The sequence below is a fragment of the Arachis hypogaea genome, chromosome 19 (assembly GCF_003086295.3).
Source record: "Arachis hypogaea cultivar Tifrunner chromosome 19, arahy.Tifrunner.gnm2.J5K5, whole genome shotgun sequence".
NCBI lineage: Eukaryota > Viridiplantae > Streptophyta > Magnoliopsida > Fabales > Fabaceae > Arachis > Arachis hypogaea.
In genome coordinates this window covers 55288051-55304439 of record NC_092054.1, presented here as the reverse complement: position 1 = coordinate 55304439, position 16389 = coordinate 55288051, and the positions used below count along the sequence as shown (strand labels likewise).

Below are 16389 nucleotides of genomic sequence, written 5' to 3'. Positions count from 1 at the left end.
CCCTCAAAGGTCAGAACTCCCATGACGGTAGAGAAGATTCGCCCTTAGGGGAGAAAGATCCTTTTAGTGAGGACATAATGAGGGCAAAAGTTTCGAGAAACTTTAGAAGCCCCGACATGGACCTCTACGACGGAACCACTGATCCAAAGCATCACCTGGGCAACTTTAAAAGTCGGATGTATCTGGCTGACGCTTCTGACGCTACGCGATGCAAAGCTTTTCCGACAACCTTGTCAAAACCAGCGATGAAGTGGTTCGACAACCTCCCTCCGAGGTCAATTACCAGTTTTGAAGACCTCTCAAGAAAGTTCTTGATGAGGTTCTCCATCCAGAAAGACAAAGTAAAACATGCACCAAGTCTCCTGGGGATAAAACAGGAGGTCGGGGAGTCCTTACGGGCCTATATGGAAAGGTTCAACAAAGCATGTCTGGAGATTCAAGACCTGCCCACCGAAGCAGTCATCATGGGGCTAGTCAACGGTCTTAGAGAGGGTCCCTTCCCACAGTCCATATCAAAAAGACACCCCGCCTCTTTAAGTGATGTACAGGAAAGAGCTGAAAAGTACATCAATATGGAAGAAAATGCTAGGCTAAGAGACCCGAGTTGGCAACCTGGTCACCCTCTCTCAACAAAAGAGAGGGAGAGGGAAGCTAAAAAGAAGGAAGAGCTCGGCCTCGATAGGCCAAGAAAATATCACTCTTATACTCCACTGAAAGTTCCTGTAGTGGATGTATACAGAGAAATTTGCAATACCGAAAGGCTGCCTCCCCCAGGCCCATCAAAAATAAAAGAGGAGGGAGCCGCGGTGATTACTGTGAGTACCATAAAATATATGGGCACTCCACAAATGACTGTTACGACCTTAAAAATGTGATAGAAAAACTGGCCAGAGAAGGTCGGCTTGACAGATATCTCATAGAAAGGTCGGACAATCATGGAAAAAGAAAGCGAGATGATATGGATAGAAGAGACCCACCACCACAAACTCCGGAGAGACATATCCATATGATCTCAGGAGGATTTGCGGGAGGGGGACTCACAAAATCCTCTCGTAAAAGACATCTCAAAAGAGTTTACCAGATCGAAGAGGGGTCCTCCGACTTTCCAACCATTTCATTCACAAAGGAAGAGGGGCGAGGAATAATCCCTGGGCACGACGACCCAGTGGTAATCACCATGATCCTGGCAAATGCCCATCTACACAGAACACTAGTAGACCAAGGAAGCTCGGCGGACATCCTCTTCAAGCCCGCTTTCGACAAACTAGGGTTAGAGGAGAAAGAGTTAAGAGCCTACCCCGACACCTTGTACGGATTAGGCGACACGCCAATAAAGCCACTAGGATTTTTGCCCCTCCACACCACCTTTGGAAAGGGGGAGAAATCAAAGACTCTGAGTATAGACTTCATAGTCATCGACGTGGGGTCGGCCTATAATGCTTTAATCGGCAGAGCCACCCTTAATCGACTCGGAGCGGTGGTATCGACGCCCCACCTCTGCATGAAATTCCCGACCTCAGCGGGGATAGCAACGGTGAGGGGAGACCAGAAGCTGGCAAGAAAATGCTACAATGAAAGCCTAAACCTGAGAGGAAAAGGCAAAGAAGCTCACACAATAGAGCTCGGTGGAGCAAGGATTAAAAAAGAGCGGCGACCGCAGCCCGGGGGAAAAACCGAGGAGATTCAGGTCGGCGAAGAGGAAGGAAAAAACACTCACATAGGAGCCAACCTAGGGGAAACCCTAAGACAAGGGTTGACTAAGCTCCTAAGGGATAACTCCGATCTCTTCGCCTGGAAGGCCTCCGACATGCCTGGGATAGATCCCGAGCTCATGTCCCACAAGCTTTCGGTCTACTCGGGATCTCGACCTGTACAACAACGAAGACGCAAGCTCGGCCCAGAGCGAGCTCTAATAGTAGAGGAGCAAGTACAAGCGCTCCTAGAAGCCGGTTTCATCAGAGAAGTCAAGTATCCAACATGGCTAGCCAATGTAGTGCTAGTCAAAAAACAAAATGGTAAATGGAGAATGTGCGTCGACTATACCGACTTAAATAAGGCATGTCCCAAGGACCCTTATCCACTACCAAGCATTGACGCCCTAGTAGATTCTAGCTCGGGGTATCAATACTTGTCGTTCATGGACGCCTACTCAGGGTATAACCAAATCCCTATGTATGAACCAGACCAGGAAAAAACATCATTCATCACGCCCAGAGCTAACTTTTGCTACGTGGTCATGCCATTTGGATTGAAAAATGCAGGGGCCACATATCAAAGGCTGATGAATAAGGTGTTTGCCCCTCACTTAGGGAGCTTAATGGAAGTGTACGTCGACGATATGCTGGTAAAGACCAAGAAAGAAGTCGACCTCTTGTCCGACCTTTCACAAGTCTTTGACACCATAAGGTTGCACGGGATGAGACTAAATCCTGCAAAGTGCACCTTCGTGGTGGAGGCAGGAAAATTTCTAGGATTCATGCTAACACAAAGAGGGATTGAAGCCAATCCCGACAAGTGTAGAGCTATCTTAGAAATGAAAAGCCCGACTTGTTTGAGGGAGGTCCAACAGCTGAATGGCCGACTAGCAGCTCTCTCCAGATTTTTGGCAGGATCAGCACTAAGATCCCTTCCACTGTTCTCCCTGTTGAGAAAGGGACACCAGTTTGAATGGACTCCCGAATGCGAGGAGGCATTCCAGGAGTTCAAAAAGTTTTTGAGCCAACCTCCTATTTTGACCCGACCTGTAGCCGGAAAGGACCTCGTCCTATACCTATCCGTGGCAGACAAGGCTGTCTCAGCAGCCTTGATAAGAGAAGACAAGGACGGTCAACACCCAATCTACTTCATCAGTAAAGTTCTACAGGGCCCTGAGCTAAGGTATCACAAATTAGAAAAGTTTGCCTACTCCTTAGTAATAGCCTCTCGAAGGCTACGGCCTTACTTCCAAGCTCACACAATAAGAGTCCGCACGAACCAACCCATGAAGCAAATCCTCCAAAAAACGGATGTTGTAGGAAGAATGGTTCAATGGGCAATAGAGCTCTCCGAGTTCGACTTGAAGTACGAAACTCGGACGGCGATTAAAGCCCAGTGCCTCGCCGACTTCATTGCAGAATATGCAGGGGATCAAGAGGATAAACCAACTACATGGGAACTCTACGTAGATGGATCCTCCAATAAAACAGGAAGCGGCGCAGGCATAATATTGGTAGATGAAAGGGGAACCCAGATAGAGGTCTCCCTCAAATTTGAGTTCCCAGCTTCAAATAATCAGGCAGAATATGAAGCCTTGATTGCAGGATTGAAGCTGGCAGAAGAAGTCGGTGCTACAAAGGTAATGGTATACAGTGACTCTTAAGTGGTGACCTCCCAAATAAGTGGAGAATATCAGGCAAAAGACCCAAATATGAAGAGATACTTGGAAAAAACTTTGGAGCACCTTGGGCGTTTTGCAGAAACCGAGGTCACGCACATAACTCGGGACCTAAATAGCAGAGCAGACGCCCTATCCAAGTTAGCAAGTACCAAGCCAGGGGGAAATAACAGAAGCCTGATCCAAGAAACTCTCCAGGAACCTTCAGTGGTAAAAATGGAAGACAAACAAGAAGTCTTTAAAGTGGTCGGATTAAACCTCGGATGGATGAACCCCTTGGTCAAATACCTGAAATTCGACATCCTCCCCAAGGAGGAAAAGGAGGCCAAGAAAATCCGAAGGGAAGCGCAACACTATACCTTGGTGAAAAATATTCTCTATAGAAGGGGGATATCAACACCATTGTTAAAGTGTGTGCCGACCTCAAGAGCCACTGAGGTATTAGAGGAGGTACACAGTGGAATCTGCGGGAACCATCTCGGAGCGAGGTCATTAGCCAGAAAGGTGATCCGAGCTGGATTCTACTGGCCAACCTTGCAGAAAGATGCCACAGACTTTGTGAAAAAATGCCAACCGTGTCAAATGCATGCAAATTTCCACGTGGCCCCCCCAGAGGAGCTCATCAGTGTCACCTCCCCATGGCCCTTTGCAAAATGGGGAATGGATTTGTTAGGTCCTTTTTCCCAGGCGCCAGGACAAGTCAAATACCTAATAGTGGGAATAGATTATTTCACAAAGTGGATAGAAGCAGAACCACTGGCCACCATCACTGCACAAAGAAGTCGGAGGTTCCTCTACAAAAATATAATCACAAGGTATGGGATACCTTATTCCATTACCACAGATAACGGAACCCAGTTCACCGACTCCACCTTTAGAAGCCTAGTAGCCAGTATGAACATCAAACACCAGTTCACCTCAGTGGAACACCCACAAGCCAATGGGCAAGCCGAAGCAGCCAACAAAGTCATACTGGCAGGACTAAAGAAAAGATTACAAGATGCGAAAGGAGCTTGGGCTGAAGAGCTCCAACAAGTACTATGGGCTTACAGAACAACCCCCCAATCCGCCACTGGAGAAACACCCATCCGACTAGTTTATGGCGTAGAAGCCATGATCCCGATAGAGGTCAATGAGCAAAGCCCAAGAGTGATTTTTCACGACGAGATCGGGAATATACAGGGGCACAAAGAGGAGCTCGACCTGCTCCCCGAAATCCGAGAAGAAGCCCAGATAAGAGAAGCAGCGTTGAAGCAAAGGATGACCGCGAGATACAACAAAAAAGTCATTCGAAGGAGTTTCACCCCAGATGACTTGGTCCTAATCAGAAACGATATTGGAGTCAACAAATCGGGGGAAGGAAAGCTCGCTGCTAATTGGAAAGGACCATACAAGATCAACGAGGTCTTAGGAAAGGGCTATTATAAGGTAACCGACTTCGACGGCAACGAGTTACCAAGATCATGGCATGCTTGTAATATGAAAAGGTACTACAGCTAAAAGCGAACCCTACTCCCTGATGTACTCTTTTCCCAATTTCATGATTTTTTCCCAAAATCAAAGGGTTTTTTCTGAAAAGGGTTTTTAACGAGGCATCATAGTAGGGGCTAAGGGAAAATAAATAATCAAAAGTCCTTAGTAGCAATAAGGTACCTCCTCAATTAATAAAGATCTCTTTCATTTTAAATATCTCTTTTAAATTTCCTTTTTATTCCCCTTCTACGAAACGCGCCGATTTAAGCTCGACAAAACGTGAAAATCCCATGAACCGACCTAGATGGTCGTCAGGATAAAACGACGAGGTACAAGTCGGCGTAAAGAGGCTATAGAAGTCGATCATGATAAACTCGGGAGCTGTCCGACTCGTAAGTCGGAGTGCGAAACCGAGTAAAATTAAAATGAATCGCAAAAGTAGCCTAAGTCACGAAAAACTCAATAAAACAAAATTGAGTGCTAGGAACACTACAAGAAAAATACCCATTCAGCCACACTTTTTTTAAGCTACATTTGAAAAGCGTAGCCTATTCATAGAATAGGCTACGCTTTTCTCAGTGTTGCCTTTTTATAAGAGAAAAGGAAACACAATTCTGGCATCATTTAAAAAGTGTAGCCTTAGGTATTATAGAAATCACTTATAAAGCATAGCCGTAGGTTGATATCTATGAGTTCACTTTTTGTATTAAAGAGAGTGCTTTTAAAGGGTAGCCTATTTATTAAGTTTTGGGTGCACTTTAAAAGTGATGCCTAATGTATCTAAAGCCAAAAGCTTACACTTGATAAATTTTTTTCCTCACTTTCTCAAAAGCAAACTCACACACTTAGTCAAATTTTTGTCCCTTCAAAACTCACACTTAGTAGCCTTCAGAAACCCTCTCACCATCAAAGAAGATGTAAGATCCAAAATTTTCGAAAAATATTACTATGAGTTAATTTCAACTTATATATTCATTAAAAATTTTATTTTTAGAAATTATTTTATTAAAAGTAATTAAATCAAGTTTTGACAATTAAATTGAAAATTTTACTTAATCTTATAAGAATTTTATAGGATTTAATTAAATAATTGAGATTTTGGAATTTAATACTCTAATTTTTATAAACAGAAAATAAATTATATTTCTAATTTTAAAATTAGAATATTTGATTAAAAACTGATTAGTAAATTAATAATTAAGTAGTATTTTTAAAATAATTTTAAAAGAGCAAATTAGATTTCAATTTTTTATAATATACTTTAATTTTATTAAAATTGGCCAAACCCCAATTTACCCGAAATTTTTAATTTCACTTTTGTCCCAAATTATACCCTAATTCCTAAATTAATCCCCAAAAAGTCCTAACCCCTTCTAACCTAGCCACCGCCAATGTTTCCCTTCTCTGACCAATACACAGCAGCAGTTTTCCTTTCTTCCCAATTCAACCTAAGACACAGCAGCAGTAAAAGGAAAAGAGGGAAAAGGGATAGCGGAGAGAAAGAGAGAACCGAGGGGGAAGAAGAGAAGAGGAAGGTTGCGCAGGCGCCACTGGCCATCGCTGCTTCGTTGTCGTCGTCCTCGCGAGCCGCCACCGCCGGCCTGGAGCCCGCCGCTCGTGTCTCGCCGCGTCGCCATCTCGCCGCGGGACTTGGTGCTGTCACTGCCATCGCGTCGTTTGGAGAGGAAGAGTCGTGCATGAGAGAGGGAGAATCAGGAGGAGCGTCGCGCAGGAGGGAGGTGACGCCTTGTTGTCGCGGTGCTTCCATGGCCACCGACGCGCCGCCGCACTTCATGGTAACCGCCGAAGCCTTCGTCACCACAGACACAGTCAACGCTGATTAGGGCAGAGGAGAGTGGAAAGCATGAGAGATGCACGGAAGACAGAGGAGCAGAAACGCGACAAGAGGGAGAAGGACGAGGTCTGCTCTCATGCTGTCCTGCTCCGCCACCGCTGCTGCCATCGATTAGATTGAATTTGTATGCTCTGTTTTATCACCGCTATGGTTTCCATATTCTGATTTTAATTCTAGTCCTTACTTTATCTTGAATCCCCAGGGTTGTAATTGCTTTTAATTCCTATCCAATTTGAATATTCTATTTTGCTGCAACCATGGCCACTGCTGTGAGGACTAACATTATCGCTATATGGCTTTTTATTTTCTGTTTATAACTTACTTCAATTTCTCTTGGTTTACAGTCACTAAGAAAAATGAACCACCCAAATATTGTGAAGCTAAAGGAAGTTATTCGAGAAAGTGACATTCTGTACTTTGTTTTTGAGTACATGGTGGGTGGCTAGTTCTTCATTAGATGTGGTCTGCATCATCTTGTGCAAAGTCCAGTAATTGATGTTTCAATTGTTTGGGTGATTTAGGAATGCAACCTGTACCAACTTATGAAAGACATGGAGAAGATGTTTTCTGAGGGTGAAGTTAGGAATTGGTGTTTTCAAGTTTTCTAAGGTCTTGCTTATATGCACCAGTGGGGATACTTCCACCGTTATCTGAAGCCTGGTACGTTTATCATTGCATCCGAATCCTTTGTTAAATGTGCTATATGATAAAATAGAGAACATGCTTTTTGAGTATGTTAGCTTTTTTTTTTCAAACTTCTCAAGAATTACCTAGCTTTTTCTATCAATTATGAATCATTTAGGTTGACATTTTAATGAAGTTGTTATTGTGCAGCAAATGGAGATTTATACTATGGTCTATTCTGATTTTGGCCTAGCACGTGAGATCAGTTCACAACCACCCTACACTGAGTATGTCTCCACACGGTGGTAAGTGCTTTCAACTTTTGTATGTAAATTATTCAGTTGTGTATTGTGCAGTTTATAAGTTGTACGCTGGCTTCTGTTAGGTATCGTGCTCCTGAAGTGCTACTTCAATCTTATCTGTATAGCTCCAAAGTTGGTAAGTATATGCTTTAAACAGCGATAATGATCAAATTAATACTGTTTGGAGTGATGATAAGTACCATTTTATTTACTGAATTTTCTGTCACTCATTTAGACATGTGGGCAATGGGTGCTATAATGGCTGAACTGTTCTCTCTTCGTCCTCTTTTCCCTGGTGCCAGGTAGTCTCTCTCTCTCTCTCTCTCTCTCTCTCTCTCAAATACGATCTTCCGTCGAAGATCTTATGTCGTGTTATCGATGTTAAGTGTCTGGTAATGTTTATCTTTTTTTGGTTCCTTATGTTGTGTTATGTGTTCTTGATTGGTAATGTTTATCTAATAATTCTCAGTCCTGGTTTTTGTGAATCTACTTCAAGTTTCAAATGGCACTTTCAAACATGTGCTACTGACCTACTGTACCAATTTCAATATGATAATGCCTGAATTCAAAAGGAAAAGAAAGAAAATAGAAAACAAGTACTTTAGTAGCACAAAGAGTCAACTTTGAAAGTTTGACACATTGTAATTTGATCTTATATATTGATGGGTAAATTACTTTAATTAGTAAGAATCTCTAATCCACAAATATTTGTGTTTTGGCTGCTGGAATCAGACTATTTCGTGAACAGTATTGTATGACAAGAAGACTGGAACTAATTTGCTTCAATGGCCAGTGAAAGAAATAGAGAGCTTGAGACTTAGCAGTGATGAATTTAAGGAATTATTGGTTAAACCTGGCACAGTAGTGCCATTACACATTGGCCCTGCAACACAGGATTTTTTCATAGTTATTGGTTGCATTGATACAACTTGTATCTCACAGTAATCATAGTTTTACTTTACATTTTCCTGATTTTTATTTATTTATTTATTTTTTGTTGTTCAGTTGGACATATTTTTTGGACCATTTGGCATTTTGGCTATTGCAAATGACCAACTTTCTGAACTAACACCAATTTATTTCTGTCTTTCAAATTATGGAAATGGAACCTCAACTACTACAACTATTACTACTTCTACTTCTACTTCCTTCTGTGTTGATGAAACTAGGTACTATTAACTAATGAATCATCATCATTCATATTTGTTTCTTCCTTTATTAGGAGAAAGTGACAAAATATATGAGTTGTTGGATAATAATGCAGGTCATCAAAGGCACCTGATGTATCAAAGCTAGTTTTCAGAAGCAAATTGCCTATTCTAAGTGATGAAAAACTATCATTGAAGGTATTGGTAAGTAGTGTCAATTAACCTATTTGGTCTCACGTGACTTGATTCACGAGATAATATTAAAATTGGATTATCAAAAATCACACATAAGTCGATATGGTTCATTAAACTGACTAAAGATTCAATACTTTCAATTTAGTTCTTGAAAGATATCACTATGTGTCAAGTTGGTAAGTTAACTTTACTACTATGTCACTAATGATCGCTGACATATGGAGACACCTACACTCTTTTCTTTGAAGGCATGTTAAGCATATCATCTAATTAACTTGTGGCAATGACTTCTCAGCTTTCCGAGGCAAAAAAACGAGAGCGGGCCTTTACGAATAGAGGACGCCGGAATCAGTTGCGCTCAATGGGAGAAGCCAAGAATTTGCTTCAATATATGTTCAATTCAGTCGCAGATGTTAGGTGCTTTATTTGACATCAATTTGTTTTTTTCTCTTCTATCAGAAGATTAATAACTTTTATTAGAAGATACTTATGTAGAATACAATATTTTGGTTTTTTATAGTTTATTAGTAGTAAATTCTAAGTGGTCTAATGTATATTTTGATATGGGTATATTTAATTTAGTGTGAGATGTATGAATACTCATTTATGATCATCCCAATATTTTTAGTTCATTATAAATATATTTTGTTAAAGGATATTTTTTATTATTTAAAGAATATTGTATGGTATTATTATGTATTTATTTTTATTTTATAATTTTTGACTAATTTAATTAAAAAAAATAGGATTATATATATAATCATATTACTAAATATTAGGTTTTAAAAAAAAATTATTAGAATATATATATATATATATATATATATATAGAAAATAAAAAAAAACAATGAGGGACCTAAGGCTACACTTATATACAGTAGTTATAGTATACAAAAAAAAAAGAGGGACCTAAAGCTACACTTATATAAAGTAGCTATGGTATACAATGTGGCTACGCTTTACAAGTGATGCAGTAGCGTTGAAAAGCGTAGCCTATTCTGAAAAAATGAAAGCTGAAAAGCGTAGCCTTTGGTCCTGGACAGCATCACTTGAAAAGCATAGCCTATTTTCAAACGCCAAAAGTGTAGCCTTTGGTGCAGAAAAGCGTAGCCTTTGAGAATAGGCAACGGCCGAATAGGAATGACCCCAAAAAGCGTAGCCGTAGCCCAAAAAGCGTAGCCGTAGCCTAAGGCATCATTTTTTTCACTTTTGGCTACACTTTTCAAGTGTACCTGAATGGGTGTTTTTCTTGTAGTGGAATAACAAAAAGAGATAGGAAAAAACTAAGAAAAAGTGGTAAGGCTGCCTTAAGGATCAAAGAGATTCAGAAAAGCAGGCAAGCCCCAAAGAAAAGGTTTTTTCCAGAAAAGATCAAAGAGTCAAAAGAACCACGAACAGAAAAGCATGCGCGCATAAGGTAACCCAAAACCCTTATCCAAAAAGGGCATTTATTTAAAACGCTAAATCAAACCCTTATTAAAAAGGGCATCATAAATTGTTTTGTTTACGGCCTTAAAAGGCCAAAAATTGTTCAAACATCAACAAATAAATATAAGGAGTTTAAAAAGGGGGGTCCACAGGCCGGACCCCCAATAGCCAAATCACTTCTTTGCAAGAGGAGTAGAAGGATCACCACCACCAGGACCAGGAGTTGGAGAGAAAGTCGGAGGAGCAGCAGAAGAACTCGGAGCGTCCTTAGAGCGAGGAGGGGACTCTATGATCCTCTGCCCCCAAGTCTTCAAATCAGACTCGGACTTCACCACGGGGACAGGAGGATCCACGATGGCACCATCAATAACAACCTTATCAGGGTCCAAAGGAGAAAGGTCCAAGTCAGGAGCAATGACTCCGACCTGCTCCTTGAAAACCCTCCAAGCCTCATCAGCACCATCCGCAATAGAGTCCTCGAACTCGGTATAGGCCTTCCGAGAATTCAGCAAGTCATTCTTTACAGACACAAGATCAGCAAACAAACTATTATAGCTGGCTTGCGCTGCATTCCTCAAATCCACCTCCATGTTGCATTGGGCTTGCAACTTCTGCTCCTTCTCCCGGAGGCTATCCCTCTCCTCCTTCAGCTTGGCGACTTTCCCCTCCAACTCCCTCTCATGCTCCTGATATATGTGAAGCCTTCCCTCCAGCTCCTCGACCCTCGAGGTCGTCCCTAAAGAGCTGATAGGAGTCTTCTCAAATATATCCAAGAGTTTGCCACAAACCCCCGTTGTCTTGAGACTCTCCTCAACCACAGTGGTGAGGTAGTGCCGAACAGAAACATCATCCATACTCATACGAGCATGAGGATAGATGTTCTTTCGGACGAACGCAAGGGCGTCTGCCTCACCAGAAGCGCCAGACTCTATGGTCTTGCGCTTCTTCGGCTCTGGTTCAGGAGTAGGTCGGACAGAAGGGGGTCGCAGAGAGGAAGCAGAGGAAGAAATTACAATAGGTTGGGAAGGAGTCCCAACGTTCCGAGGAGGAGGAGAAGGAGAGACAATTGCCCTAGCACCACCAGATCTGGCACGAGACTTTGCCTTGGCTTCCTGAACCCTCTGAAAAGACTCTTGAGCGTTTTTCTTTGCCATCTCTGCAAAAACAAATTGGTCGCTAAAAGTCAGACAAGTCGGTAAAAGAAATTGCAAGTCGGAAATAAGTGAGAAACGCAAAAAAGGCTACCTAGTTGCGACTGGACAAAGGCCGGCGACCCCTAGAGAAATTTTTTAGTATCCAAGTATGGGGCCCTCCCCCACACTTCTCGGAGGAACCCCACAATGGCCGCCTCCACCTCATCCAAGTCATCAAGACCATATTTTTCACAAGGGGAGGCCTCCACCCAGTATAAAGGAAATCGGGGGGAAGAATTGTCATCCAGGAAAAAGGGGTGGTGACCCTCTACTGCTTGAACTTTGAAAAAATAGTTTTTGAAATCGTGAAAGGATTCGTCAAAAAGGGTAAAAAGCCTCCGACCTTGTATGGCCCGGAAGGACACCCACTGTTGCTTATTATTTAACCCACTGAAGGGCTTGGTCATGTGGAAGAGATAGAAGAAAATCCTCAGAGAAGTCGGAAACTCTAAAGCCTGGCTGATAAATTGGTAAATTTTCAAAAAACCCCAAGAGTTGGGGTGAAGCTGGGTGGGAGCAACCCGGCAATGACGTAACACAGACATTTCAAACTCTGAAAATGGAAGAAAAACGCCCAAATGGGTGACCATACTCTCATACATAAAAAAGAAATGAGGGGCCGCCTCGTCGGCCCTCCCGAAGCAAACCCGGTCTTCTGGACTCGGGACTACCAACTCGTACTTCGGCTCATCCTCTTCAGAAGTACAAATTCTATGATGAGTACGAAGGTGGGTGATAAACTCGGTATCGACCGAAGGCTCCTCCCCTAGAACCGTGACATCGACCCACTGAGAAAGAACATCTACGGAAGCCATTTTCTTTTCTTAAAAAAGGGTGACAAGAAACCTACAAAAAGAAAAGGAAAATCAACACACGGTCTCTAAAGGGAGGAAGTACGGAACTAAAGCCTACAAACCAGCCTACCTACAAAATAAAGGCACGAAAATAGAAAGCATGTTACAGAAAGGGAAAAAAGCTAACCTTTAAGTCTGAAATCAAGACTGGAAGAAGTAAAAGCCCTCGAAACGCAAGAATGCAGCACGAACAAATGCAAGGGAAATTTGAAAGATTGCAGAAACGAAACAACGAAAGAGAGGGAAAGTATTTATAAAGACGTTAGGGGCATGATGGTAAAACTGGCGCTATCATTAATGAAGATGCACCGTTACCAAGGCCATTAAAATTCCCACGCACATCCCTAACGGACACGACGCTTGATTAGACGTAACTGACAGAACCGAAAGGTCAAGGAAAATCACGTCGGTTCTTAAACCATCACATCGGTCCTCTTGCAAATCGGCTACGACCCCGAGTTGAATACTCGAACCCAAATCCTAAAAGGAAATTGGGCTCGAGTAGGGGCACTGTTCATACCCTGGCCCAATAATAAAGGTCCAGGGCCCAAGCAAATAGGCCCAACCCAAAGGGTTGGCCCTCACCCAAAGGGTTGGCCCTCACCCAGTACCAGCCTTCATCCCAAGAAGTCGGTACTAAACACGACCTGCTCCAAAGAAGTCGGATACGAGGGTTATCTGGCGGATAACACTCATTCGAATGAGTAACTGCCCCTAGAAACTCTCTAACCACTTCATAGAGCCATATCTTAACCTCCCTAAGATATGGGAACGGTTATCCACCTAAAAAGGTGGCACTACTTCAGCGGTGGTTATTGGTTCACCACTATAAATACACTGACACCATTCAGGTATCTCTAAGTTCCAATATACTCTCTAACCTGCTCACACTCTTGCTAACTTAGGCATTGGAGTGTCTTTGCAGGTACCACCCCCCATTCTTTCTCACGTACAAGTCGGACGGAGGAACACCGAGTACCAGGTCCACTTGACAGCCACCTCCTTTACACGTTTGGGCCAACCAACGCTATCCGGCCCATTAATCTCTGGTTACCCACCGTAACACCAAGTAAACTAAAGGAAGAAATCTCATCAATTAGAAACCCCAATACACTTGGAATTTGGAAAAGAAAACTATTTAATTTTCTAAACACATAATCTAATTCACTATATTTTGCACCTAACTCATTTTACTATTATGATGCAACCTGTTTTTACTAATGCACAAAATTCTTCTTATTCATTCTTGCATTTTGTTAACATTAAATAATATCAACACGTATTTTACAATATTCAATTAATAATGCATTTCTTTGAAAAGCTTGTATTTTTTGATGCCACAAGAATCACATGACACATGTTGGTACATCATATCATTCAAATGTAGCCACATATTATAGCACAAGATTATTTCCAAGCAACATTTTTAGGCATATGATGTACACTGTTCATCATGATCATAATATTCTTAACTAGGGTAACCGGCTATTTGGATGCCGTTGGGATCATCTAAACTTCTTGTTGTTTGGTCTTCTAGAAAGTTAAGCTATCATATATTCATATTTGAGTAATATGTGCTCCTAAACATGGATTTTTTTTTTTTTTTTGAGAAATATTCAATAACCATCAAAATTTATTATTTTTTGTTATTATTTTTGTCATCATTAATTTAATTTTTTAAATTTAATAATTCAATAATATATTTTTAAGCATTAATAATTACTGATGATAAAAAGTAATGAATTCTAATAACTTTTCTAACAATTTTTTTGTTATCAAATGGTTACTAAGCTAAAGCATAACTTCTTTTGTTATGTTTTTGACATATACCCGTTGAATTTTAATTATTTATTTATCCCTAAAAAATAATTGTTTAGCACAACTTAAAAATAATAAATATTTAGAATAACAAAATAAAATATTTTTTCTATTTCTAACAGATTAAGAGTTAAATCTATCATTAGTTTAAATATTTAAATATTCATCGACTTAATTATTCTCATATTTGTTGTTGTTCTTAAACACATTGAATTCAAAATATTAATTTGAAAATACGAATTACTGTGAAAAATATTTACATGATTTATTCAATTATAAATAATCGTTATATAATTCTTTTAATGTTGATGTATTTTATTTAAATTTAAAAATATATGAATTAAAAGTAATATCAAAGAAACATAATATGCGTGCGCTCTTTAGTAATTAATTAATTATGCACCTTAATATAATTTTGACTAATATTATTTAAACAATATTTATTTTTTTTGTCAAAAAAAAAAATCCAAATTCAACTCACATAAACCAATCCAATTTAGATAAAAATTAATTTTCAAAAAACGGATTAACACAAATATCTATTTATAAACAAAAAAAGCTTAGCTTATATATATAAATACAAAAAATTAATTATTAAATTAATCATCATATATTTGTATATAAATAAATATATTATTTAATTTATTTTTAATATATATTTTATATAAATAATTAATTTGATAACAATTTCTAATATACGCATAATATAGTCGATTTACAAGTGCTAATCTAATCACCCTAAAGCATCTCTGGATTCTACTTTGTGGGTTATGGCCAACCTACCTATTCATAGCCTTTCAAATTACAAAATGACAACCTACTTTCTAAGGTTCTACCATATTCGTCCATGGTATCACGATTATCACAATTACGCTATGCGAAATAGAAATGAAAATTTCAATAATTCTTAGTCACATAATAATTTTACTCAAGGAGATGTGAACATAAATGATTGATTTACGTCAATAAAAAGATTAAAAATAATGAAAAAAATTTTATATGCTTTGATATTTTCCTTTCAAACTAACAAATTGATGATTGGCACCGTCCTCCCCACCACTGAAAGTTTGTTCTCGAATCTAAGTGTTCGATTGCTTTGTTTTTGTCTTTCTCATAAGTTATTGTGCTGTCCATTTTTATTTTTTGCTAAGCTAAACTTTGCTAAAGTTATTTGGGGGGTCCAAAACCTAAATAAATAAAATCTTGATATAGATATGGACCATTAACTTTTTCCGGATATGTGGCCATTAAGAAAAGAGTACCTTAGGAAAAAGATTAAGAATTATTTTCTCCTTTATAGAAAGAGAGAAAAAATATAGTTGTTGCCGGACAGTGCAAGGTACAAGCGTAGGACAATCACTTTGAGATATTTGAAGAGATAAAAAGAAAGCATAAGAGCAACACGTTGCTTAACACATATCATGTACGTACGGTCAGTCCAAACAATCTTCGCTTCTAATTGCCCACCTAAAAAGAAGGAATTTAAAAAAAAAAAAAAGGGTACGGAGAGGACTATTACTAATACGATTTGGATGTTATTTCTGTGGTCAAAAGTTGGCTTGTTTTTTAGCCGAAATCTAGGTTTAGGTCCACATTATAAAAAAAAATCTTGGGACCAATAATTTTTAATAATTTTAGCCTCCATACAAACATTAAATTCTAAAAAAATATGAATGTAAATTGTATTGATTTATATGTGTAAAATTCTGGTAAATATAGGTATAGTTATCAGAATCGAACCGGTAATTGATTCGGTCATACGATTGGGTCACTGGTTCAACCGGTGAGTCACTGATTTATCCAGTTGACCCGATCATAATTAAATAAAAATATAAAATTAAAAGTTAAATGTATGTTTTCAAAAATATATTAATAACAATCAAATATTAATTCTTAGATATAATTTATGGTGCAAAAAGAGATAATAAATTAATCACTAATATAAAATATTTTCTCAATATAAATGAACGAGAAAAAACAAAAGATAACACAATCAATCAATATATCAATATGTTTGTATATCATGCATTTCTTACTTACTTACTTGCTTGGTATCCATGTCAATCCATACTTAAAAAGATAAAAAAATAAAAATTTATTTATATATATATATAACATATAATATT

The 16389-nt window shown here is 39.4% G+C and overlaps 2 protein-coding genes across 3 annotated transcripts; both read left to right on the top strand.

The window, feature by feature from the left end:
- The first annotated feature begins 6215 nt into the window (after window positions 1-6215).
- On the top strand, window positions 6216-7299 carry LOC112780101 (uncharacterized). The gene is made up of 3 exons (XM_025824441.2): window positions 6216-6825; window positions 7046-7135; window positions 7223-7299. Exon 1 carries the CDS (start codon window positions 6238-6240, stop codon window positions 6688-6690), a length of 453 nt encoding a protein of 150 aa, XP_025680226.2. The 5' UTR covers window positions 6216-6237; the 3' UTR covers window positions 6691-6825; window positions 7046-7135; window positions 7223-7299.
- On the top strand, window positions 7290-9583 carry LOC140173068 (cyclin-dependent kinase F-4-like). 2 transcript variants are annotated; one of them, XM_072227111.1, is made up of 6 exons: window positions 7290-7361; window positions 7536-7630; window positions 7711-7763; window positions 7863-7929; window positions 8892-8973; window positions 9266-9583. In XM_072227111.1, exons 2-6 carry the CDS (start codon window positions 7539-7541, stop codon window positions 9398-9400), a joined length of 429 nt encoding a protein of 142 aa, XP_072083212.1. In that variant the 5' UTR covers window positions 7290-7361; window positions 7536-7538; the 3' UTR covers window positions 9401-9583. The 2 variants fall into 2 exon arrangements, with proteins under 2 accessions (XP_072083212.1, XP_072083211.1); XM_072227110.1 differs by having other exon boundaries at window positions 8892-8979.
- The last annotated feature ends 6806 nt before the right edge of the window (window positions 9584-16389 follow it).

Excerpts from the sequence above, each read along its gene's own strand:
- LOC112780101 (XM_025824441.2), top strand. The coding sequence starts at position 6,238 with ATGTTTCCCTTCTCTGACCAATACACAGCAGCAGTTTTCCTTTCTTCC.
- LOC140173068 (XM_072227110.1), top strand. The coding sequence starts at position 7,539 with ATGGAGATTTATACTATGGTCTATTCTGATTTTGGCCTAGCACGTGAG. Across the intron at positions 7,631-7,710 it reads GAGTATGTCTCCACACGGTG|GTATCGTGCTCCTGAAGTGC; the intron begins GTAAGTGCTTTC and ends GGCTTCTGTTAG. Across the intron at positions 7,930-8,891 it reads CCTCTTTTCCCTGGTGCCAG|GTCATCAAAGGCACCTGATG; the intron begins GTAGTCTCTCTC and ends ATAATAATGCAG.